This window comes from Aquarana catesbeiana, linkage group LG08, assembly GCF_042186555.1.
Source record: "Aquarana catesbeiana isolate 2022-GZ linkage group LG08, ASM4218655v1, whole genome shotgun sequence".
Taxonomy (NCBI): domain Eukaryota; kingdom Metazoa; phylum Chordata; class Amphibia; order Anura; family Ranidae; genus Aquarana; species Aquarana catesbeiana.
Genome location: NC_133331.1, coordinates 288,959,597 through 288,985,418, shown reverse-complemented (window position 1 = coordinate 288,985,418; position 25,822 = coordinate 288,959,597). Strand labels below are relative to the sequence as shown.

At 47.6% G+C, this 25,822-nt stretch overlaps 2 protein-coding genes across 2 annotated transcripts in view; one reads left to right on the top strand and one right to left on the bottom strand.

Annotated features, from left to right (window-relative positions):
- Positions 1 to 25,822, top strand: part of LOC141106783 (uncharacterized) — a 258,502-nt gene that overhangs the window by 25,132 nt on the left and 207,548 nt on the right.
- Positions 5,610 to 14,373, bottom strand: LOC141104699 (uncharacterized). The gene is made up of 5 exons (XM_073594377.1): positions 14,272 to 14,373; positions 13,124 to 13,319; positions 12,836 to 13,042; positions 12,571 to 12,712; positions 5,610 to 7,610 (listed from the first exon to the last, which is right to left on the bottom strand). The coding sequence occupies exons 2-5, from the start codon at positions 13,220 to 13,222 to the stop codon at positions 6,172 to 6,174; spliced, it is 1,887 nt and encodes a 628-aa protein (XP_073450478.1). The 5' UTR covers positions 13,223 to 13,319; positions 14,272 to 14,373; the 3' UTR covers positions 5,610 to 6,171.

Here is a 25,822-nt window from a genome sequence, read left to right as displayed (position 1 = left end):
ACACTGAATGGAGGCTAATAGTGGGATTGGCAGGAAGGGGTGGAGGACACTGAATTGAAACCAGTAGTGGGATTGGCAGAGAGGGGTGGAGGACACTGAATGGAGGCCAGTGGAGGGATTGGCAGAGAGGGGTGAAGGACACTGAATTGAGGCCAGTGGAGGTACTGGCACAGAGGGGTGGAGGACACTGAATGGAGACCAGTGGAGGGATTGGCAGAGAGGGATGGAGGACACTGAATGGAGACCAGTGGAGGGATTGGCAGAGAGGGGTGGAGGACACTAAATGGAAGCCAGTAGTGGGATTGGCAGAGAGGGATGGAGGACACTGAATTGAGGCCAGTGGAGGGATTGGCAGAGAGGGGTGGAGGACACTGAATGGAGGCCAGTGGAGGTACTGGCACAGAAGGGTGGAGGACTCTGAATGGAGGCCAGTGGAGGGATTGGTAGAGAGGGGTGGAGGACACTAAATGGAAGCCAGTAGTGGGATTGGCAGAGAGGGGTGGAGGACACTGAATGGAGACCAGTGGAGGGATTGGCACAGAGGGGTGGAGGACACTGAATGGAGACCAGTGGAAGGATTGGCAGAGAGGGGTGGAGGACACTGAATGGAAGCAGTTGGAGGGATTGGCAGAGAGTGGTAGCAGACGCTGAACGGTTGGTAAGGTGGATGAGTCTGGCAGCAGCATTCATGATGAACTGAAGGAGGGATATCCTATATAAAGGTAATCCAATGAGGAGGGAATTGCAGTAGTCAAGGCAAGAGATCACCAAGGAGTGAATTAGAAGATTTGTGGTGTCATTGGCTAGGAAGGGGCACAATTTGGAATAGTTGCGGCGATAGAAACAGCATGATTTTAACAGTGATTGGATGTGGGGTACAACAGGAGAGTCCAGGATAACACCTAGCACCCTGGCATATGGGGACAGACTGATAGTTGTGCCATCAATCTCGAAAGAAAAGTCATGGGAAGGGGCACATGGGGGGAGGAAATATTATGTTCAGTTTTGTATAGATGGAGTTTGAGGGAGTTGTGTGACATCCATATTGATATGTCTGTTAGTAAATTAGTGATACGTGAGAAAACTGATGGGGTGGGCTGAGGGGTAGAATGATAAATTTGGGTGCCGTCTGCATAGAAATGGTATAGGATACTGTAACTGAGCCAGGGAGGAGGTGTAGACCAAGAATAAGAGCAGCTCAAGGACAGAATCTTGGGGGCTTCCAATGGAAAAAAAGGAATAGGGAAGGAAGAGGTAGAGTTGTAAGTAATGCTGAAGGTTTCAGTGGGATAGGTAAGACGAAAACCAACAAAGAGTACAGTCAAGGGGACCTAAAGAAAAGAGATTTTGAAGAGGAGGGGGTGTCCAACTGTATCAAAGGCAGCAGAGGGGTCGAAGAGTAAAATTGCCAAGTGTCCATTGGTTTTAGCCATGAGTAATTACCGCATATACTCGAGTATAAACCAAGTTTTTCAGCACATTTTTTTGTGCTGAAAATGCCCCCCTCGGCTTATACTCGAGTCAAGCACTTTTGTGCAGCAGAGAATGACATTTTCGGAACCAAGTTTGGGACCCCGTATCTCGGGGCCACTTGGTGCTGGGCACCCCAAATTTGGTGTGCAAACCCAGTGAAACTAGCACTAGCTCTACAACATATCCAAAGCTGTGGTTCCTAGCACTAAGTGGCTCCGAGATTCTCGGTTCAGAAAATGTCATTCTCTGCTGCAGAAATGTGCTGGACATTTTCCGAACCGACTTTGGGGCCCTGTATCTCGGGGCCACTTGGTGCTAGGAACCCCAGCTTTGGATATGTTGTAGTGCTAGTTCCACTGGGTTTGCACACCAAATTTGGGGTTCCGAGATACGGGGCCCCAAAGTCAGTCAACTGTATCCATCTGCAGCAATGTCATTTCGAGACCCTTTGGGTCCAGAGACCCCATATTTTGGCTGCAGCTAGGGGGCATCTAGGAACCCTTAACTACCGAGTTTGAAGTTCAGGGGACCTATGACTGCAAATGAGCACAGTGAGGCATGCAAATGGGCACAGTGAGGCTGCAAATGGGCATTGTTGACCCTCTTTTCCACTTACAGTAGCTGCGCATTTGTCACCCTAGGCTTATACTCGCGTCAATACGTTTTCCCAGTTTTTTGTGGTAAAATTAGGTGCCTCGGCTTATATTCGAGTCGACTTATACTCGAGTATATACGGTAGTCTGTGAGTTTTAGGAGAGATGTTTTGCAGGCAAAATCCAGATTAAATGGGTTCAAAAAGGTTATTCTGAACGAGGTGGCAGCTCAGGTGGTTGTAGACCAGACGTTCAAGGAGTTTGGAGGTAAAAGGGAACATGGAGATGGGGCTTAGGCTGTTGGGATTGGTGAGGTCCAGCGAGGGCTTTTTAAGTATTGGGGTGACCAGGGCATGCTTTAGAGGGATGAAGAAGATACCAGTAGAGAGGGAGAGATTGAAGATGTGTGCTAAACAGTGTAGGATAGAGCCAGAGGGTGACTGTATTATTTACGAGGGAACGGGGTCCTGAGGGCAGGTGGTTAAGTGGACATTAGAAAGAAGTTTAGTGACTTCCTCTATAGTAGCAGGATAGGAAAGAGGGAAGGATTGAGTGTGCAGGTGAACATGGAATGCAAGGTGGGGAGATATCTGTACAGAAGAGATCGCCTCAAAAAATTGTATCAGTCTTATTTTTGAGGTGATTTGCAATCCCCTGGGCAGTGAATGAGTTAGTCGGTGGAGGAGTTGAAGAACAAAGTAGAGAGTTAAAGGTAGAAAAGAGTTGATGGGGACTACATGAGAGGGTATTAATAAGCATGATAAATTAGGTTCTTATGAACGGTTTCTTACATGATGAAGATCAGCCATGGAGTATATCTGAGGTGTATATCAGGGTGTGCTTCTTCCCCACATGTCCAGCAACATTCCTATACAAGACATTTCTCACACTCAAGGCACTAATGCACCTCGAGGGTTGTGTGGGACCCCTGATGTACTAGAAGACAGGACTTCAGTGAGGAACAATTCCCTCACTCAGGACAGGAAAGTGGCTTCTCCCCCGTGTGTGATCTCTGATGATTGCAAAGTTGGGACTTCTGTGGAAAACATTTCCCACACTCAAAACAGGAATATGGCTTCTTCCCTCGTGTGCGATCTCTGATGTTTGTTAAGGGTGGATTTCTGTGCAAAACATTTACCGCACTCAGGACAGGAAATCGGCTTCAAACCCATGTGCAAGCTCTGATGTGAGTAAAGTGAGGACCTATCTGAAAAACATTTCCCGCACTCAGTACAGGAATATGGCTTTTCCCCTGTGTGAGCCCTCAGATGTGAGACCAAGTCTGATTTTTGTACAAAACTTTTTCCGCACTCAGAACAGGAATGCAGCTTTTCACCCGTGTGCCATCTCTGTCGAATGGTAAGATGTGCCTGTTCTCAAAAACATTTCCGCAGTAAGGGAAGGAAAACACACACAACACTGGGAAATGCCTTACATGGTTTGAAGACGGCACCGTCCCCCACAATCTGAGGTTCCTCAGGATACAAGGAATACAATGGTCGGGCACCATCCCTCACAGTCTGAGGTTCCTCAGGATAAGAGGAATACGATGGTCCGGCACCGTCCCTCACAGTCTGAGGTTCCTCAGGATACAAGGAATACAATGGTCGGGCACCATCCCTCACAGTCTGAGGTTCCTCAGGATAAGAGGAATACGATGGTCCGGCACCGTCCCTCACAGTCTGAGGTTCCTCAGGATAAGAGGAATACGATGGTCCGGCACCGTCCCTCACAGTCTGAGGTTCCTCAGGATAAGAGGAATACGATGGTCCGGCACCATCCCTCACAGTCTCCTCCTCATCCCACTCTTCATTCCCTTCTGCCCCCCTTCACTGCCCTGTCTCCATCTTTATCCCTCATCCCCTGGCCTTTCCCCATATCACTGCTTTGTCCCCCTCTTGAACTCTGCGTCCCTCCTCTTCACAACCCCCCCCACTTTCCTCCCTCACCCTATCCTCTTCTTGATTCTCCTGTCTCCTTCTTCCCACAACTGTCTTCTTCTTTACCTTCCCATTCCTTTCCCAACTGCCCACTCATCATTCATTTTCACCACCCCATCTCCCTCTTCACCTCCCCTTCCCCCTCTTGACCACCTTCTGCCCCTCTCCACCCCACTTCATTGCCTTATACCCACTCTTCATCCCTCACCACCTTTTTACTGCCTTATTCCCCTCTTCACCCCCCATCATTGTCCTGTCCCCCTCTTCACCTCCTCATCCCCCTTATGTCCTCCCTGTCACCACCTGTCCTGCCACCTCTTTATACCTCATCCCCCTCTTCACCACCTCATTCCCTTCTTCATCACCCCATTCCCTACCCTTTCCCCACCTTACTGCTTTGTCCCCCTCTTCACCCCTCCTTTCCTCCCTCTCCACCCCACTTCTTCACTGTCCTGTCTCCCTCTCCACCCCACTTCTTCACTGTCCTGTCTCCATCACCCCATCCTCTTCTTGATTTTGCTGTCTCTCTCCCCTTCTTGCTTCTCGTCCCTCTACTTTCCCCCTTTTGACCTCCCCATCATTCCTCTCTTAACTGCCCCCTTATCTATTTTCACCACCCCATTTCCCGCTTCACCTCCCCTTCCCCCTCTTGACCGCCTTCTGCCCCTCTCCACCCCACTTCATTGCCCTGTAACCCCTCTTCATCCCTCGCCCCTCTTTTTACCGCCTTATCCCCCTCTTCCTCCCTCATTACTACCATGTCCCCCTCTTCACCTCCTCTTCTCCCTCCATTCTCTTCTCCACCCTTCTATCTCTCCCCCATCATCACCTGTCCAGCCACCTCTTCTCCCCTCCACCATTTCACTCTTGACTGCCCAGTCCCTCTTATCACCCCTTTTCCTCTCTCTCTCTTTTAATGTGCTTCTTCCTCTTTACCCCCATCTCCCTCTTCACTTCACAGCCCTCCTCTCCACCCTCCCCTTCCCCATTTTTCATTCCTCTTTGCACTGGCTTTTCCATGTTAAAATACATGGTGAGGAGGTGACATATTGCCTCCAAGCCACCTCTTAACCGCCTTCTGAAAAACAGTCCACTGTGGATTATTTTTCAGAGGGCTGGCAAGGGCTGAGGAACATTTAAACTAGCCCTAAAAGTTGTAACTCTATAAGGTCATCCTTTCCCCATTGGTTGCCAAAGTAAGGGATCACTACACTGACCACTGATAAAAGGGGGTCCTTAGCCCATTGGTCACCAATGGAAGGGACCACCACACTGATATAAGGGGGTTCTTCCCCCATTGGTCACAAAGGTAAGGGACCACTACATTGACCATTGATATAAGGGGGTTCTTCTCCTATTGGTCGCCAATGTAAGGAACAGCAACACTGATATAAGGGGTCCTTCTCGCATTGGTCACCAATGTAAGAGACCACTACACTGTCCACTGATATAAGGGGGGTACCTCTCCCATTGGTCACCAATGTAAGGGACCATTACACTGACCACTGATATAAGGGGTCCTTCTCCTATTGGTCACCAATGAAAAGAACTAATCTACTGATATAAGGGGTCCTTCTCCCATTGGTCACAAAGGTAAGGGACCACTACATTGACCACTGATATAAGGGGTCCTTCTCCCATTGGTTACCAATGTAAGGAACTACTACACTGACCACTAATATAAGGGGGTCCTTCTCCCATTGGTCACTAATGTAAGGAACCAATATGCTGACCACTGATATAAGTGGGCCCACTGCACTCTGTACGCTGGGTTGTATAAGATAAGCTTGCCACATACAGTATGTAGAATTGTTTTTTATAAACAGACTTGTAAGTGTTTGTGAAATCTTCCAGCACAAAATGTACTCAGCCAATGAAAGGTAATGACTCCATTTTTATTTTTCTCCTGCTATCAATGGCCAACACAGTACAACACTTCATCCATGTCTTTGGTGATCTCTGATCTCCTTATCAACTGTTTCTTACATGATGAAGATCAGCCATGGAGTATATCTGAGGTGTATATCAGGGTGTGCTTCTTCCCCACATGTCCAGCAACATTCATATACAAGACATTTCCCGCACTCAAGGCACTAATACACCTCAAGGGTTGTGTGGGACCCCTGATGTACAGGAAGACAGGACTTCAGTGAGGAACAATTCCCTCACTCAGGACAGGAATAGGGCTTCTCCCTCGTGTGAGATCTCTGATGTGTATTAAGAGCTGACTTCTGTGAAAAACATTTCCCACATTTAGGACAGAAATACGGCTTCTCACCCGTGTGACATCTCTGATGTCTGGAAAGATTGGACTGCTCTGAAAAATATTTCCCGCACTCAGGACAAGAATACGGCTTCTCACCTGTGTGCGATTTCTGATGTCTGGAAAGATGTAATTTACTTGAAAACCATTTTCCGCACTCAGGACAAGAATACGGCTTCTCACCCGTGTGCGACCTCTGATGTGTGACAAGTTCTGATTTCCGTACAAAACATTTCCCACACTCAGGACAGGAATACGGCTTCTCACCCGTGTGCAATCTCTGATGTGTGTAAAGATGTGAAATCTGTGAAAAACATTTCCCGCACTCAGGACAGGAATACGGCTTCTCACCCGTGTGCGACCTCTGATGTATGAGAAGATTCGACTTATTTAAAAAACATTTCCCGCACTCAGAACAGGAATACGGCTTCTCACCCGTGTGCAACATCTGATGTCTGTCAAGATGCGACTTCAATGAGAAACATTTACCGCACTCAGGACAGGGATACGGCTTCTCACCCGTGTGTAAGCTCTGATGACAAGAAAGACTGGACTTATCTGAAAAACATTTCCCGCACTCAGGACAAGAATACGGCTTCTCACCTGTGTGCGACCTCTGATGTGTGACAAGTTCTGATTTCTGTACAAAACATTTCCCACACTCAGGACAGGAATACGGCTTCTCACCCGTGTGCAATCTCTGATGTGTGTAAAGATTTGAATTCTGTGAAAAACATTTCCCGCATTCAGGACAGGAATACGGCTTCTCACCCGTGTGAGATCTCTGATGTCTGTCAAGATGCGACTTCAATGGAAAACATTTCCCGCATTCAGGACAGGAATACGGCTTCTCACCCGTGTGAGACATCTGATGTCTGTCAAGATGCGACTTCAATAAAAAACATTTCCCGCACTCAGAACAGGAATGTGGCTTCTCACCTGTATGACATTTTTTATGCACAATAAGACCAGATTTAGAATTGAAACGCTTCCCGCACTCAGTACAGGAAAACCTCTTATCTGTTTGAAGGACGGCACCGTCCCTCACAGTCTGAGGTTCCTCAGGATAAGAGGAATACGATGGTCCGGCACCGTCACTCACAGTCTGGGGTTCCTCAGGATAAGAGGAATACGATGGTCCGGCACCTTCCCTCACAGTCTGAGGTTCCTCAGGATAAGAGGAATACGATGGTCCATCTACACTGTGTGGTGCCGGATGGACATTTGAGGTAGCCGGGTTTTCTCCTGGACTATACTGTGTGATGTCCTCATCTTCTACTTTACAGTCTGGAGACAAAGTGAGACAATCCTCTGAGGTTTTCCTCATCTCCCGTCCATCTACTAAAATAGAAATACAAAGATTATTAGTAGACATGAGCAGATTGGTTCCCCTAAACCAGGACTCCGCCCACATCAGGCAGCTTTGTCTCTGAGGATCTTACAATTCCCCCCTCAAGGTAACTAGTAAATGGGTCCTTTGATCTCCTATCAGTTGATTTCTTTATTCATGGACCTTAGTCAGAGAGTGAGGAACCAACGAGAACTGTCTTTTATAGGAGTGACAGTGATGAGGGGATTATAGGACGAGTGTCCCCACCCCCTCTATCACTCATTGCCATCTTCCCAACACAAGAAGTCCTGGACTTCCTTATTTAGTACATGAATAAAATGGGGCTGAGCCCCACCAGAGGTCAGAGAGTGAGGATGGGGGAAGAACAACCAAGATGAAGACTGGAATGATCCTGAAGACCACCATCATTGGGTTATTGACTCTTCCCTCATTATCCCTTTCTGTTTAAGGTCCCAAAGTTGGAGGATGTTATCACATTATTAACATGTAAAAGTCTATGCTCCAAACATATCATCAGATATAAAACATCCAGCTGGTAGGAAATGGGTGTAACAAAAGAGAATACATATTATGTGTATATATAGCAGTGGGCAGAGGGGAGAGAGGAGAAGTCAGGACTATGTAATGTACAACATAGAGTATATAGTGCAGTGGTCAGGAGTATATAATGTACAACATAAAGTATATAGTGCAGGGGTTAGGAGTATGTAATGTACAATATAAATTATATAGTGAAGGGTCAGGACTCATAATATTGGTGTTCAGAAATCAGTGGAAGCTTAAATATTTACTGGAGACAAGTTGCAGAGGTCCCACACCGCTGCCTCCCATCTCCTGAGACTGCACTCAGTGACTTGGGTCTGAGACTATACAGACATATCCCTCCACCCAGCACAGCCAGCAAATAACAGAGCAAGTAACTCCAGGAGAATTGAAAAGATAGAGATCCTGCTATACCCAGACATGGGGCAGAAGACCCAAGACACATACCCCAGGTACCTAGGTTGAGCAATGCCTATACTGAAAATCAACATTTCTTTATCGTACATCATGGGACACAGAGCAGCATAGTAATTACTATGTGGGTTATAGACCACTTTCAGGTGATGGATACTGGCACACCCAAGACAGGAAGTTCCCTCCCTATATAACCCCTCCCATACAGGGAATACCTCTCAGTTTTTTCACCAGTGTCTAAGGTGTTGGTCACGGTTAAAGATGTGCTATGAAGAGCTCCGGAATCCTTACTGGATCAATCAGCTTTTTGCAGACCGGATCCATCCAAACTGCCACTGAGGCTAAAGTGGATGGTACCAGGGGCTCGTGGAAGAAGTACGAGGTGTTGCCTGTAACGCCTTTCCTTGGGGGGCTGGACCCTGGAATCCAGTGCTTTAGTCATGTTCCATTAACATAAAGTTTTCTGGCAGGCTGCTATACAAGTCCAAGGGAGTGGACCCCCAATAAAAAGGGACCTGGTCCTTTGAAGGTTTTAAAACATAGCCCGCCGTGATGGGTGAAGGTTGGGGTGTAAGATGAACATACCTTTTACATGCTCCTTAGTATCTCGCTCTGTGTCAGCAGGAGACAGTATGCTCAGTCTCAGCCACCAGCAGGATATTGCATGGGGGGATTTTTTGGTGTTCCAAAAGTCAGCTTAGCACCTTCCATGTGGCTCCCCCCCCCCCCCCCCCCCCCGGGAGCAGGGGTGATGGAGGCTACGGCATATATATGCTTGTGCCCCCCTGTTGGGGGTCGCGGCGGTTCCCTTTTTCTCTCCTCTTTCTTCCCATCCCCCCCCCATGCCTGATCTACCGAATGGTGGGGATTTATAAATTTAAATAATTATCAGGGGCGTGTTGGGGGAGGGAAGGGACGTGGCTTAGCGCGGCGCTGTGTACGTGACTCAGCATCCACGTGTATCCTGCGCCGCAGGCGCAGGGCTGCCGAGCCCATAAGACAGTCACTTGTGAGGGAGTTGGATAAACCGGTCAGACACAGGAGCAGTGGGGACACGTAAGCTGGTGCATATGGGCATTCCCAGGACACAGTTACTAAGCATCAGGCTGAGCATTAATAGCAGCATTTTTTGCTGGACTATAGCTCAGCAGGTAGTGCGTTTGTTGCCTTAGTACCTCTGCTTTTGTGCTAAGGACTATGCCTTCCAGAAAGGGGGGTACAAACACCTCAAAGAAGGGACCAAAGGCGTCACTTTCGGGCACTGAGGATTCTAATCACACCTCTGCAATGCCATCTTCCCCTGAAGGACCAGAAGTGGCTGGCCAGGGTGAACCATTGGAACCGTCAGGTGTTGCAGCTGTTTCCAACATTTCAGCCCCTGTCTATGTAACTGAGGTTTTTTCCTCAGCTCTAATGGGGTTAGAAGAAAGGTTAGCTGCTTTAATCGCATCTTCTACCCGAGGTGGGAGAAAACGCGATAGATCCCCCTCCCCGCCCCAGGCCCTCTAACAGGGGAACAGTGGGCGGAGGAAGATGAGTTACCCTCTGGGGATTGGGAACAGGGACAGACTAGTGGTTCCTCTTCTGAGGAGTCAACTGTGGAAGGACCCTTTTGAGCCTCGCAATCTGAAAAATTGCTGGTGCAATCCCTTTCAGAAATGGTCCGTTACACTTTCAACCTGCCCTTATCTGAGTCAGCCAAAAGTCCCGTTTCTTCCTTGGGTTCTCTTAAACCTCCTCAGGCTTCGCATGCCTTCCCTATACATGCATTACTGGAGCAACTTATATATGCTGAGTGGGATCACCCAGATAAACATTACCTCTCTCCTAAAAAGGTTTTCAGCACTTTATCCCATAGAGGAAAAATTCACCAAAAAAATGGAGTATACCAGCAGTTGACGCTGCTATATCCTGTGTGAATAAAAGTTTAACTTGCCCAGTAAACAATGCTCAAATGCTTAGGGATCCAACAAATAAGAGATTGGAATTCCTGTTGAAAACCTCTTTTTCTTTGGCACATCTTTGTGTCAAGGACAAGGGATCCACTCGCATGCGGATCAGATGCGTTGGTGACCCCGTGGGATCAGTTCTCACTGATTTATGCATTCCCCCCTATTCAGTTGTTGCCACGGCTTCTTTGCAGAATCAAGCTGGAAAGAAAGCCGGTGATTCTTGTAGACTCAGCGTGGCCCAGAAGGTCCTGGTATGCAGAAATTGTAAAGATGGCGGTAGGGGACCCATGGACCCTTCCACCACGTCCAGACCTACTCTCGCAGGGGCCAATATTCCATCCTACCTTACAAACTCTAAGTTTAACAGCTTGGCTATTAAAGCCCACATTCTGAAGAATCGTGGGCTCTCCGAGGTCGGTAGTTTCTACCTTGATTAATGCAAGAAAGCCGGCTTCCAGAATCATATATTATACAGTCTGGAGGGCAAATGTTGCCTGGTGTGAATCCAAGGGTTGGCATCCTCGGAAATATAGCATAGGTAGAATTCTTGCCTTTCTACAATTTAGGTGTAGAGATGAAGCTGGCCTTGAGTACTATCAAGGATCAAGTCTCGGCTTTATCGGTATTATTTCAAAGACCACTTGGCTTCGCATTCTTTGGTCCGGGGTTTTATGCAGGAAGTAACGAGGCTTAATCCGCCAGTTAGATCACCCTTGAACCCTTGGGACTTAAATTTAGTTTTGTCGGTATTGCAAAAACAGCCTTTTGAACCGATACAGCATACTACCTTGGTCCTTCTGACAAGGAAATTTGTTTTTCTGGTTGCTATATCCTCTGCAAGAAGAGTATCAGAGTTGGCTGCTCTTTCTTGTAAAGAGCCATATTTAATTATTCACAAGGACAAGGTGGTGTTGCGTCCTCATCCAAGTTTTCTGCCTAAAGTGGTGTCAGGTTTTCATTTGAACCAAGATATTGTCCTACCGTCGTTTTTTCCAGAACCTTGTTCGACGAAAGAGAAATCACAACATTCTCTTGATGTAGTGAGAGCGGTCAAGGTCTATTTAAAGACGACTGCTCAGATCCGGAAGACTGATGTCTTATTTGTGCTGTCAGAAGGTCCTAGGAAAGGTCAGGCAGCGTCGAAATCTACTATTTCTAAGTGGATTCGGGAAGTTGTAATTCAGACCTATGGATTAACAGGGAAGATTCCACCTTTTCAAGTTAAAGCGCACTCCACCAGAGCAGTTAGTGCTTCTTGGGAAGCGCATCACCAAGCCTCCATGGCTCAGATCTGCAAGGCCGCAACTGGGTCTTCAGTCCAAACATTCACCAGATTCTATCAGGTGGATGTAAGAAGGCATGAGGATATCGCCTTTGGGCGCAGTGTGCTGCAGGCAGCAGTATAGGTCCTCAAGTCTGTGGGCGCCCTGCCGGTTGTGTCTCCCTCCCCTCAGGTGACATTGCTTTGAGACGTCCCACATAGTGCTGCTCTGTGTCCCGTGATGTACGATAAAGAAAATAGGATTTTCATAACAGCTTACCTGTAAAATCCTTTTCTTGGAGTACATCACGGGACACAGAGGTCCCTTCCCTCTTTTGGGATATATGTATATTGCTTTGCTACAAAACGGAGGTACTCCCAGTATGGGAGGGGTTATATAGGGAGGAAACTTCCTGTCTTGGGTGTGCCAGTGTCCATTACCTGAAGGTGGCCTATATACCCACATAGTTATTACTATGTTGCTCTGTGTCCCGTGATGTACTCCAGGGAAAGGAATTTACAGGTAAGCTGTTATAAAAATCCTATTTTTGCTGCCAGCTGAACCCCAGAATCTCCATAAATCCAGTCTAGGTATATAAATTTTGTCTGCAGCACAGAGAAGGAAGATTATCAGAGAGAAATACAGGAATATAGGACGGGGAACACAGCTCAGGAAAGTGACCAGGGGATTACAGGCTGATATCACCCAGTCCCCACCCTACTCTGGACCAATCAGTGAGCAGTATAGGTGGAGGAATGTATTTAGTGTTAATGACCCACCTGTGCTGATCTCTGTAGGAGTGTCCTCCTCTATAAATGTCCCCGTTATTCCATCCTCCTCCATAGACTGCTGATCATCCCTCACATACCTCTCTTCTTCTTCTGATTTAACCTCAAATTCTATATCAATTGGATCTCCACTCTAAATCAAGAAAATTAGAGAGAATATCATCTGTAATATATAAGCTTTAATATTGTGAGATCACATAAAAAATTCACACATTGTCACTGTAAGTGTATGTTCTAGATTCTCCGTCCCACCAACCTTGTAACAGTGAGGGATGGTGTGATCTTCCTGTGTGGAATCCCGGGAATACAGAGTACGGGGACATCTCTCTGGTGGGTTTCTGTTACTAGGCAGCTCCATAATATCCTTGTGTCCTTCTGAAAACACCTCCATAACCCCATACTCCTCACCCTCCTCTTTAAATTCTTCTTTGACAAAAATATTATCATCCCCGAGGTTTCCAATCTGCAATATATTATAAAACATTTATTGTAACACACATGCTTGTGTATAATGTATAACTACCAGTGATTGTTCATCATCTACCTGATGATGGTGAGGGATGGTGTGACCTTCATGTGTGGAATCCCGGGAATACAGAGGAGATCTCTCTGGTGGGTTTCTGTTTCTTGATTGCTCCATCATGATGTCCTTCAGAAAGCTGCTTCATCACACCATACTCCTCATCCTCCTCTTTATATTCTTCTTTAACAACAATATTATCATTCCCGATGTTTCCACTCTGAATATATAATAAAACATTTGTTGTAACAAACATGTTTGTGTATAAATCCTATCAGTGATTGTTATCCATCTACCTGATCATGGTGAGGGATGGTGTGAATGAATATCTGAGACTTGGATCAATATGGAAAAATTTGTTTTCAGGACATTTTCCCTCTTTCTTCCTATTCAAATCTTCTAAAATAAAGACATACATATTCCCATCCCCCACTACCAATAAAAGTCATATAGTCCGTTAGTATAGACCAGGGATATGCAATTAGCGGACCTCCAGCTGTTGCAGAACTACAACTCCCATGAGGCATAGCAAGACTCTGACAGCCACAAGCATGACACCCAGAGGCATGATGGGACTTGTAGTTTTGCAACAGCTGGAGGTCCGCTAATTGCATATCCCTGGTATAGACTAATGAGGTGAGAAGGTGATTGGTGGGAAAGGTGACACACCAACAACATGAAGACAATGTTCCGGCCCCGTAACTGGGGGAACGTTCTGATCCTGAAGGGATTAATCTGCCTGTGTGGTGTAATAATTGTCCTTTGTAGGCCATGTATGGTCATTGTCTTGTTTATTTATTGTCAGTGCTGTTTGTTTAGAGGAACATATAATACTAGAATTTATCTCCATAATGAAGAGAATGTTCCGGCCCGGTAAGTTGGGGAATGTTCTTCCCCTGAAGGGGTTAATCTAGGTTTCCACACTATATATGTGTGTATCATCATCTGCTGGAGATAAAAGACGTCACAGTGACTATGGAGGAAGAGGACGGAACATGACGGGGGGGTTACTGGGTGTAACTAGAAAATAATATTCTTAGATTGTAAGCTCTAACGAGCCGGGCCCTCTGATTCCTTCTATATTGAAACTGTACTGTCTACCCTCATGTTGTAAAGTGCTGAACAAACTGCTGGCACCATATAAATCCTGTATAATAATAATAACTTATTACCTCCTCTGCGGAAAGTCCCAACAATGACTCCTCTCTACTTCCTCCCGACTCACCTCTCACCCGGAACTTCCTGTCTGTATGTGACATCACTTCCTGTGTTCCATAAAAACTTGCCTGGGTAGAAGTGAGATCACCACCTTGTGGAGCTCAGAGGATTTGAAGCCCAGAGAAGCGTCTCGTAGTGTGAGCACGGCCTTGTGCTGTGCATGTATGTACTGTATATTCTTATACACTATATTGCCAAAAGTATTGGGATGCCTGCCTTTACACGCGCATGTACTTTAATGGCACCCCAGTCTTAGGCTCGATTCACACTTATGCGTTTTTTGATGCATTTTGCCGAAATGCAGGGAAATTTTTTAACATGGGTTCCTATGGAACATGTTCACATCAATGCATTTTGTGCCTCTGCATTTTTGGAAGGGGTCGGGGACTTTTTCTCTCACACACACCAAAATTAAAAAAAAAAAAAAAAAAAGTGTGCCCCCCCCCCCCCCAAAATCCATACCAGACCCTTATCCGAGCATGCAGCCCGGAAGGTCAGAAAAGGGAGGGGACGATCGAGCGGCTCCCCTCTCCTGAACTATACCAGGCCGCATGCCCTCAACATGGGGTGATGGGTGCTTTGGGGCAGGGGGGGCTCTGCGCCCCCCACCTCAAAGCTCCTTGCCCCTATGTTGATGGGGACAAGGGCCTCTTCCCGACAGCCCTTGCCCGGTGGTTGTCAGGGTCTGCGGGCGGGGGGCTTATCGGAATCTGGAAGCCCCCTTTAACAAGGGGGCCCCCAGATCCCGCCCCCCCATGTGAATGAGTATGGGGTGCATTGTACCTCTACCCATTCACTAAAAGTAGTGTACTGTTAAAAAATACAGTAGACAGTTTTTGACAAGTCTTTTATTAAAAACCTTCTCCGCTTCTTCCTCCGGTCTTTCTCCATCCTCCGGTCTTCTCCTTCTCCCCCTGCTTCTTCTTCCACTCTTCTTCTGTCTTCTTTGTCCGGTGTTCTTCCTCTGCCGCCACTCCCGCCGATGACCCTCCTCCGATGCTGCGTCCTGCTGATCTGTCGGCGCCGATGTCCTGCATTTCTTAAATAACGATGGGGCATGGCAATCAGATTACATCATCCCGAGGCCTTGCCCCTTAATCAGGCTTCCCGGCCCCCTCCTTAGCAACCAGCTATATACAGTGTAAAAAAAAAGGCAAATCGCAGCAAAAATGCGTGTTCAAAAACGCGGCAAGCACAGCAAAAAGCACTGCAGAAACGCTCAAAAGCAACATGCATAGATGTGAATCAAGCCTTAGTCCGTAGCAGGAGAGGGCTGGCAGTAGGGTTGCCACCTCATCCCTTTAAACCCGAACACATATTAATTACACAGGTTTTGTGGCTGATTAAGGTGGTAATTAAACTCACTTATGCCCCTTACACACGATCAGAAATCTCGTCGGAAAAGCCTTAGATGGTTTTTCTGACGGAATTCCGCTCAAGCTTGTCTTGCCTACACACGGTCACACCAAATTCCGACCATCAAGAACACGGTGACGTACAACAATACGACGAGCCGAGAAAATGAAATTTAATGCTTCCGAGCATGCGTTGAATTGTTTCCGAGCATGCGTGGGAATTTTGCGCGTCGAAATTGCCACAGACGATCTGAATTTCCATCGGAAAAATTGAGAACATGCTCTCAATCTTTTGCTGGCCAAAATTCCGCCAGCAAAAGTCCGATGGAGCATACACACAGTCGCATTTTCCGACCAAAAGCTCACATCGGACTTTTGCTGGCGGAATTTCCGATTGTGTGTACGCGGCATTAGTGCCTTATCTGCTTTTAATTGGCTTCAGAACCTGTGTAATTCATATGTGTTCGGGTTTAAAGGGATGAGGTGGCAAATTTAGCTGGCAGCCTTAGGCCTGGGGGGCAAGTCCAGTCAAGTGGCCCATCGAATCATGACCCACAGGCCAGTGGCTAGCAGGACCCACATGCCAGCAGCCAGCTCCCAGCAGGACCCGCAGGCCATTACCAGAAGGACCCACAGGCCATGGCCAGCAGGACCCACAGGCCATGGCCAGCAGGACCCACAGGCCATGGCCAGCAGGACCAACAGGCCATGGCCAGCAGGACCAACAGGCCATGGCCAGCTCCCAGCAGGACCCACAGGCCATGGCCAGCAGGACCCACAAGCCATGGTCAGCAAGACACGCAAGCCATGGCCAGCTCCCAGCAGGACCCAGAGGCCATGGCCAGAAGAACCCACAGGCCATGGCCAGCACAGGACTTGACAGTCAGACAGTGTTGAGGGCCATTTCCTATTTTGAGTTTCCGGGGTAGGTAGGGCACTGGGGCAGGGTAAATGGGGTATACCAGTGCAGCCTATTAGTGTTCTTCAGTGCCACCTCATCAGTGCCTACCAGTGCAGCCCATCAGTGTCACCTCATCAGTGTCCACCAGTGCAGCATATCAGTGTCCATCAGTGCAGCCTATCAGTGTCCATTAGTGCCACCTCATCAGTGCAGCCTTTCAGTGCCCACCAGTTCAGCCTATTAGTGCCACCTCATCAGTGTCCACCAGTGCAGCCTCAGTGTCCACCAGCAGAGCGCTCCTGGCTCCGTCCCTGCCCCTCCCCTGGTGTAATAGAACTCACACAGCAAGCGCCCGTCACCGTGCAGCAGCTGCCAACCCCCATTCCGCTAATGCCAATACGCATGCGCGGAACCCTAGTCAGAGACGAATGGGATCCAGAGTGGGCATGCGCAATGGTGCATCCACACGAACGCGTGTGCGCTAATGCGCAGGCCCCTGCGAATCCTGGCGCACGGCGCCCAAATAAACAGAGAGCCTGCCTAGTATCAGTGCTGGATCATCTTCAGCTTGTCCCTGTGTTCCTGTTACCACTCTGCCTGATTGACCTTTGTTCCTGAAAACCCGGCTATCCTCTGACCATTCTCTTGGATCTTCCCTGCCTGCTAATCTGCCTCTGCCTACAATACTGACCTTGGCTTGGACTTATGACTACGGCTCTGCCTTCTGATTGTGTACCCTGCTGCCAACCTCTGCCTGTTCCTGACTACGGTTTTGCCTTCTGATTGTGTACCCCATTGCCAGCCTGTTGCCTATTGCTGCCTGTTCCTGATTCTGCAGTTGATCCTGATCTGGCTCTGAACAATTCTGGCCAGCCTTCTGCCTCCAGGCACCTGCACCCTTTCGTTGCCCTTGCACACCCTGTATCCACCACCAGGGGTGCTTGAGCCGGAACCGTGCAAGAGACCACCCTCATCATTTCGGGTTCCACTGTAAGGTATGTGACACCTGGCCACAGACAGAAGACAGAGCAGCCCGAGCGGCCGTACTCCAGTCGGCTGCTCTGTCTTCTGGCCCAGCCAAGAGATCGCCCAGCACTCACGGGTGTCCGGGAGCCCGCAGCCAAATGCGGGAGACTTGGGATGTCTGCATTCATGTGACGTGGGTGACCTGCCACGTGCCCCGCCTCTGAAGAGTCAGTCTCCGGAAGTTGTAGTTTCTGGCTGCTGCGCGCCACTGCTCTGTTCTCTCCACCCACCCAGGAACTTGAGTGCGGTCCGGACTACAACTCCCGGAATGCAGTGTGGGAGCAACACAGCCAATCGGTCCAATACCTGCACAAAAAAAAAAATAAATAAATGTCAGCAGACAGTGGCCGTTTTGAATATAAGTTAGGCAGTGTGGGGAGAATTTTCCTCCCTGTCCCCCAGCCCAGCCCCGTAGGTTTTAATATTGAGTTGGCCCACCCCTTGCAGTTATAACAGCTTCATCTCTCTTGGGAAGGCTGTCCACAAGGTTTAGGAGTGTGTCTATGGGAATGTTTGAGAAAAGAAGGAGGGCGCACCGACCAAATTCATTACCACTAGGGATGGGCTGTTTGTTCGAGTCGAACATGAGTTCGACTCGAACATTGGCTGTTCGCCAAATAGCGAACAATTTGGGGTGTTCGCGGCAAATTCGAAAGCCGCGCAACACCCTTTAAAGGTCTATGGGAGAAATCAAAAGTGCTAATTTTAAAGGCTAATATGCAAGTTATTGTCATAAAAAGTGCTTGGGGACCCGGGTCCTGCCCCAGGGAGCATGTATCAATACAAAAAAAAGTTTTAAAAACGGCAGTTTTTTTCGGGAGCAGTGATTTTAATAATGCTTAAAGTGAAACAATAAAAGTGAAATATTCCTTTAAATTTCGTACCTGGGGGGGTGTCTATATTATGCCTGTAAATTAGAGCATGTTTCCCGTGTTTATAACAGTCCGAGAGCAAAATGACATTTCTAAAGGAAAAAAAAGTCATTTAAAAGTGCTAGCGCTAGTGTCGGCTATTAATGAATTGTTGGTCCCGACAATACACATAAAAGTCATTGAAAAATAAAAATTAAAAAATGCGTGGGGGTCCCCCAAAATTCCATTACCAGGCCCTTCAGGTCTGGTATGGATATTAAGGGGAACTCCGCGCCAAAATAAAAAATGCTGTGGGGTTCCCCCCAAAAATCCATACCAGAATGGTCTGGTATGGATTTTAAAGGGAACTCCGCACCAAAATTTTAAAAAAATTGCGTGGGGTTCCCCCAAAAATCACACCAGACCCTTATCCGAGCACACAACCTGTCAGGCCGCAGGAAAAGAGGGGGGATGAGAGAGCGCCCCTTCTGAACCGTACCAGGCCACATGCCCTCAACATTGGGAGGGTGCTTTGGGGTAGCCCCCCCAAAGCACCTTGTCCCCATGTTGATGGGGAGAAGGGCCTCATCCCCACAACCCTTGCCCGGTGGTTGTGGGGGTCTGCGGGTGGGGGGCTTATCAGAATCTGGAAGCCCCCTTTAACAAGGGACTCCCAGATCCCTGTGTGAAATGGTAATGGGGTACATTGTACTCCTACCATTTCACCTAAAAAAGTGACAAAAAAGGTAAAAAAACACACACACAGCTTGGCACAAGTCCTTTAATAAAAAAAAAATTCCAGCGATGTAATCCTTCTACGATCCACGAACGATACAGCCTCCTCCGCCCTGCAGAATGACGCGCGACTCGGATGACAGTATTTAAATAACCGAGGGCGGAGCCACCCGTGACGTGGACGGGTGACCCCGCCCCCCTCTGACGCAAGGGGAGATGCCGGGGTTACCCAGTGACATGTACGGGTGACCCGCCCCCTCTGATGCATCATGAGAAACCCCCATTGCGTCAGAGGGGGCGGGGTCACCCCTACATGTCACTGGGTAACCCCGGTATTTCCCCTTGCGTCAGAGGGGGGCGGGTCACCCGTACATGTCACTAGGTAACCCCGGCATTTCCCATTGCTTCAGAGGGGGCGGGGTCACCCCTCCATGTCACGGGTGGCCCCGCCCTCGGTTATTTAAGAACTGTCATCCGAGTCGCGCGTCATTCTGCCAAGCGCCTCCTATGGAGGAGGCTGTATCATTCGTGGATCATAGGATTACATCGCTGGAATTTTTTTTTTTTATTAAATTATTTGTGCCAAGCTGTGTGTGTTTTTTTTTTTACATTTTTTGGGTGAAATGGTAGGAGTACAATGTACCCCATTACCATTTCACACAGGTGGGGGGCCGAATCTGAGAGTCCCCTTTGTTAAAGGGGGCTTCCAGATTCCGATAAGCCCCCCCGCCCGCAGACCCCCACAATCACCGGGCAAGGGTTGTGGGGATGAGGCCCTTCTCCCCATCAACATGGGGACAAGGTGCTTTGGGGTGCTACCCCAAAGCACCCTCCCAATGTTGAGGGCATGTGGCCTGGTACGGTTCAGGAGGGGTGCTCTCTCGTCCCCTCCTCCTTTCCTGCGGCCTGCCAGGTTGCGTGCTCGGATAAGGGTCTGGTGTGGATTTTTGGGGGAACCCTACACCATTTTTTTTAAAAAAATTGGCGCGGAGTTCCCCTTAATATCCATACCAGACCTGAAGGGCCTGGTAATGGAATTTTGGGGGACCCCCACGCATTTTTTAATTTTTATTTTTCAATGACTTTTATGTGTATTGTCAGGACCGACAATTCATTAATAGCCGGCACTAGCGCTAGCACTTTTAAATGACTTTTTTTTCCTTTAGAAATGTCATTTTGCTCTCGGACTGTTATAAACACGGGAAACATGCGCTACTTTACAGGCATACTATAGACACCCCCCAGGTATGAAATTTAAAGGAATATTTTACTTTTATTGTTTCACTTTAAGCATTATTAAAATCACTGCTCCTGAAAAAACGGACATTTTTAAAACTTTTTTTTTGCATTGATACATGTCCCCTGGGGCAGGACCCAGGTCCCCAAACACTTTTTATGACAATAACTTGCATATTAGCCTTTAAAATGAGCACTTTTGATTTTTCACGTTCGAGTCCCATAGACTTTAACGGTGTTCGAACAAATTTTTTGCGTGTTCGCATGTTCTGGATGCGAACCGAAACGGGGGTGTTCAGCCCATCCCTAGTAAGAAGTACAGGAGATGACTCTGTATCATTGCAAACATTATGCCTTAGTACATATTCAATGGTGCGTTCAACTGGGTCTTGCAGTTTCGCTGGGATAGAACAGTCTGAGTTTGCACTTTCTCCCATCGCTTGTTCGAGGACTCTCAGCCTTGCTAGAGGCAGCTACTTCCTCTCTTTCCATTTGCAGAATCTTTAATTGGGAATCTGCCTCTGCTTGTTGAGCTTCCATCTCTGCTTGTTGAACTTTCATCCCTGCCTTTTGTATTTCTATTTCTGCTTGGTGAGCTTCCATCTTTGCCTTTTGTGTTTCTATTTCTGCTTGCTACTTTGTCTTTTGTGTTTCTAATTCTGCTTCCTTTCTGGTAAAGGAGGTTTGCACTCTTTTTGATTCCGCATCAGCGCGGGCCTCTATTACCTTATTGCTTAATGTTGACCTTCTGGAGCCAAAGGACCTAGAAGAACATGCAGTGTGCTTGGTTGATCTGGATCTGTGAGATCTGGTCTCCTGCAGTTGAGCAATGTGGAGTTCTGCCTTATACTGAGCTTTTTGCACTAAGAGATCCCTTTGTCGCTTTAGTGCATCAGCCCTGGTCAGCTGGAAATGGTGTCCGGGTGTAAGGCAGAGGGAAAACTGGGCACAGCATGCTAATCCCATACTGTCTGGGTCAAAACCGGACAGGTGGCAACCCTATCTGTATGTCACATCACTTCCTGTCTTCCATAGAGACTTCCTGTCTGTGACATCACTTCCTGTCTTCCATAGAGACTTGCCTGGGTAGAAGTGAGATCACCACCTTGTGGAGCTCAGAGGATTTGCAGCCTGGAGACACGTCTCGTAGTGTGAGCACGGCCTTGTGCTGTGTATGTATGTACTGTATATCTTTATACACTACATTGCCAAAAGTATTGGGACGCTTGCCTTCACACGCACATGAACTTTAATGGCACCCCAGTCTTAGTCTGTGGTAGGGGAGGGCTGGCAGCTTTAGGCCTGGGGGGCAAGTCCAGTCAAGTGGCCCGTTGAACCACAGGCCAGCGGCTAGCAGGACCCACATGCCAGCAGCCAGCTCCCAGAAGGACCCACAGGCCATGGCCAGCTCCCAGAAGGACCCACAGGCCATGGCCAGCTCCCAGCAGGACCCAGAGTCCATGGCCAGCACAGGACCTGACAGTCAGACAGTGTTGAGGGCTATTTCCAATTTTGAGGCTACTGGCTGGGCAGGGCACTGGGGCAGGGGAAATAGGGTGTATGGGGGGGTGGGATGTGGGGGTCAGCTGGGGGTGTCAGGGTCTCTCACCTCAGTGATGCCGGTGGCAACTCATCCTCCTGGGGGGGTGATGATAACTTCAAGTTGCAGACAGTCACGCCCCGGTCTCTGCCTGGCTCCAGTCCAAGGACTCCGGGACTTGTAGTGGAAAAGTAAGCTGCTCTCAGTCAGTTATTTCTTCTTCTCTCTGTGACTGTCTCTCTAAAAACTTCAAGTTGCAGCCATCCAACGCCCAGCCTGAGCCAGTCAAAGACATCCCAACCTGCAAAAACTCATTTCAAGGAGGTGACGCTTTACGCCGCAGCCTTACCAGTGCCAATTAAATGCAGCCTGATCAGTGCCAATTCGTGCCACCTCATCAGTGCCTACCAGTGCAGCCTATCAGTGTCAATCAGTGTCCTTCAGTGCCATATCATCAGTGTCCATCAGTTCCACCTCATCGGTGCAGCCTATTAGTGCCACCTCATTGGTGTCCACCAGCGGAGCGCTCCAGGCTCCGTCCCGCCCACTCCCCTGGCCACAGACAGAAGACAGAGAGCAGCTGAGCGGCTGTTCTCCATTTGGCTGCTCTGTCTTGTCTGTGGCTGAGTGACAGGCCCAGCTGGGAGATCGCCCAGCATCACGGGTGTCCGGGAGCCCGCAGCCAAATGCGAGAGACTTGGGACGTGAAAAGGCAGGCGTCCCAATACTTTTGGTAATATAGTGTACGTGGTATCACTGCAATCGTCAGGAGCAGGAGAATTTATTTTGGGTTGTTCTTTGGTGGAAGGTTATGGTTGTAACGAGAGATATACAGCTACATTTAAAAAAGTGTTTTTTTGTTTTTGTTTTTTTAACTATTTTGGGCCAGTTCTCCTTTGATATTTAAAAAAAAAAAAATCAGGAGACAGCAATCACCATTTACCACCAAATGAAAGCCCAATTTGTCCTGAAACAAACGCGGTATAATCCACCTAGAGGCACAAAGTATTTGTGATGATATGTACGGTTTTACTAACACATGTCAAAAATGCATAATTGTGCTTAGGCATTAACATTTGTTTTACCCTTAGGTGTGAAGGAGATAACAAAGTGATTTCCTATGACTGTCAGCCCCATCTAGTGGCCATAATGAGGTATCTATTCTGATCATGGTAACTGCGCTAACTTTACTGTCTTTTAACCACTTAAGGACCAGCCTCGTTTTGGATTTTAGGTGTTTACATGTTTAAAACTGTTTTTTTTGTGCTGGAAAATTACTTAGAACCCCCAAACATTATATATGTTTTTTTTTCTAACACCCTAGAGAAAAAAATGGCGGTCGTTGACTTTTTTTTGCACCGTATTTGCGCAGCGGTCTTATGAGCGCACTTTTTTTTGGAAAGAATTCACTTTTTTGAATAAAAAAATAAGACAACAGTAAAGTTAGCCCAATTTTTTTTTTTAATTGTGAAATATAATGTTTCGCCAAGTAAATTGATACCCAAAATGTCACGCTTCAAAATTGCGCCCGCTCATGGAATGGCGTCAAACTTTTACCCTCAAAAATCTCCATAGGCGACGTTTAAAAAAAATCCTACAGGTTGCATGTTTTGCGTTACAGAGGAGGTCTAGAATTATTGCTCTCGCTCTACCGGTCGCAGCGATACCACACATGTGTGGTTTGACCACCGTTTTCATATGCGGCCGCTACTCGCGTATGCGTTTGCTTCTGCGCGCAAGCTGGTCAGGACGGGGTTTTTTTTTTTTTTTTTTAATTTTAATTTTTATTATTTATTTTACATTATTTTATTTATTTTTACACTGTTTTTTTTTTTTATTTAATTGTGTCACTTTTATTATTACAAGGAATGTAAACATCCCTTGTAATAGAAAAAAGCATTACAGGACCTCTTAAATATGAGATCTGGGGTCAAAAAGACCTCACATCTCATATGTACACTAAAATGCAATAAAAAAAAAAGTAATTTAAAAAAAATGACATTGAAAAAAATATGCCTTTAAGAGGCATGGGCGGAAGTGACGTTTTGACTTTGCTTCCGCCCAGCAGTGTCATGGAGACGAGTGGGCGCCATCTTAGCCTCACTCGTCTCCAGGCACAGAAGGGAGACGGACGCGAACGCCCCTGTCGCTACCGACGGCTCCGGTAAGCGGCGGAGGGCACCGGATCGTGGTGGGAGGGGGGGGCCCTCTCCCGCCACCGATAAAAGTGATCTTGCGGCGAATCCGCCACAGGGACCACTTTTATCAGAGAGCCGGCCGCCGCACGAAAACAGGGATACTGGGGTTATGGCAGCTAGCTCATCCGTGACTCAACACATCTGTGTTCCACCAATTTTTGTGACGGCACCACCACCACCTTTTAAATGACCACTTCCGGTTCCACGGCAATGTGATTGGCTGAATAATCAACAGTGGGGGCATAAATACCTTAACAAACATGGCCCCCAGCAGCTTCCTGATGACCCAAAAATTGATTGTGAAACGCGTAGAGGCTGCTGGGAAACTACTACATCACTTCCTGCCAGCACCTGGGTGAGAGTGAGGCTTGGCCCGCACGCGATCACAGGGGAACATTTGTTGGAATACCAGCCCCATATACACTGCTGGAAAGGTTTGGTGCCATTTTCTGAACCGACGTTGGTGCTAGGAACCCCAAATTTGGTGTGCAAACCCAGTGGAACTAGCTCTACAACATATCCAAAGCTGGGGTGCCCAGCACAAAGTGGCCCCGAGATACGGGGCCCCAAAGTCGGTTCGGAAAATGACATTCTCTGCTGCAGAAAAGTGCTTGACATTTTCCGAACTGAATTTGGGGCCCCGTATCTCGGGGCCACTTGGTGCTGGAAACCCCAGCTGTGGATATGTTGTAGTGCTAGTTCCACTGGGTTTGCACATCAAACTTGGGGTTCCTAGCCCCAAGTGGCCCCAAAGTCGGTCAACTGTGTCCATCTGCAGCAATGTAATTTCAGGACCCTTTGGGTCCAGAGACCCCAAATTTTGGCTGCAGCTAGGGGGGCATCTAGGAACCCTTAACTACCGAGTTTGAAGTTCGGGGGACCTATGGCTGCAAATGGGCACAGTGAGGCTGCAAATGGGTACGGTGAGGCTGCAAATGGGCACGGTGAGTCTGCAAATGGGCACAGTGAGGCTGCAAATGGGCACAGTGAGGCTGCAAATGGGCATTGTTGACCCTCTTTTCCACTTACAGTAGCTGCGCATTTCTCACCCTAGGCTTTTACTCGAGTCAATAAGTTTTCCCAGTTTTTTGTGGTAAAATTAGGTGCCTCGGCTTATATTCGGGTCGGCTTATACTCGAGTATATACGGTAATTTGTTTTTTGGGATATACGTTTTGGTTGGTTTTGGACCACTGAACAGGTGTGTGGGGGTACTTTGATGGGATTTTTTTTGGTGGGGGGTATTATTTAATGTCGCATATTTGCTAATTTTTATCACAGAATTAAAAGTCGTATATTCACTGCTGAATTAGAAAGGTTTTAAACACAGTAAAGTTATCGCAGTTACCATTTTTTTCTTTTAGTCCAATTACCCCACTCGAGGGTGGGATATATTTTAACTGCAGCAAACGTAATTTGAGAATTTAAATTAAAAGTTTTGTTTGCGCGGGTGACATACACTTCCCACATCTATCCTGAACAACCTAAAATTCCACATTATGGCCACTAGATGGAGCCAATGATCATAGGAAATCACTTTATAAAATAAAATACGACGAATTTGTCATAGTACGGTGATTGCTCGTCACACTTGGTCAACAATTTTTTTTAAACTAGACCTGTAAATGTTTATTACATATAGATAGTCTGGTTGAAAAAAGACA

Bases quoted from the DNA above. Each gene is read 5' to 3' on its own strand.
- LOC141104699 (XM_073594377.1), bottom strand. From the start codon at position 13,222: ATGATGGAGCAATCAAGAAACAGAAACCCACCAGAGAGATCTCCTCTG. The intron at 12,713-12,835 runs GTTGGTGGGACG...TTCTTGATTTAG, and splicing joins CCATCCCTCACTGTTACAAG to AGTGGAGATCCAATTGATAT. The intron at 7,611-12,570 runs GTGGGTCATTAA...TTTCTATTTTAG, and splicing joins TCCTACAGAGATCAGCACAG to TAGATGGACGGGAGATGAGG.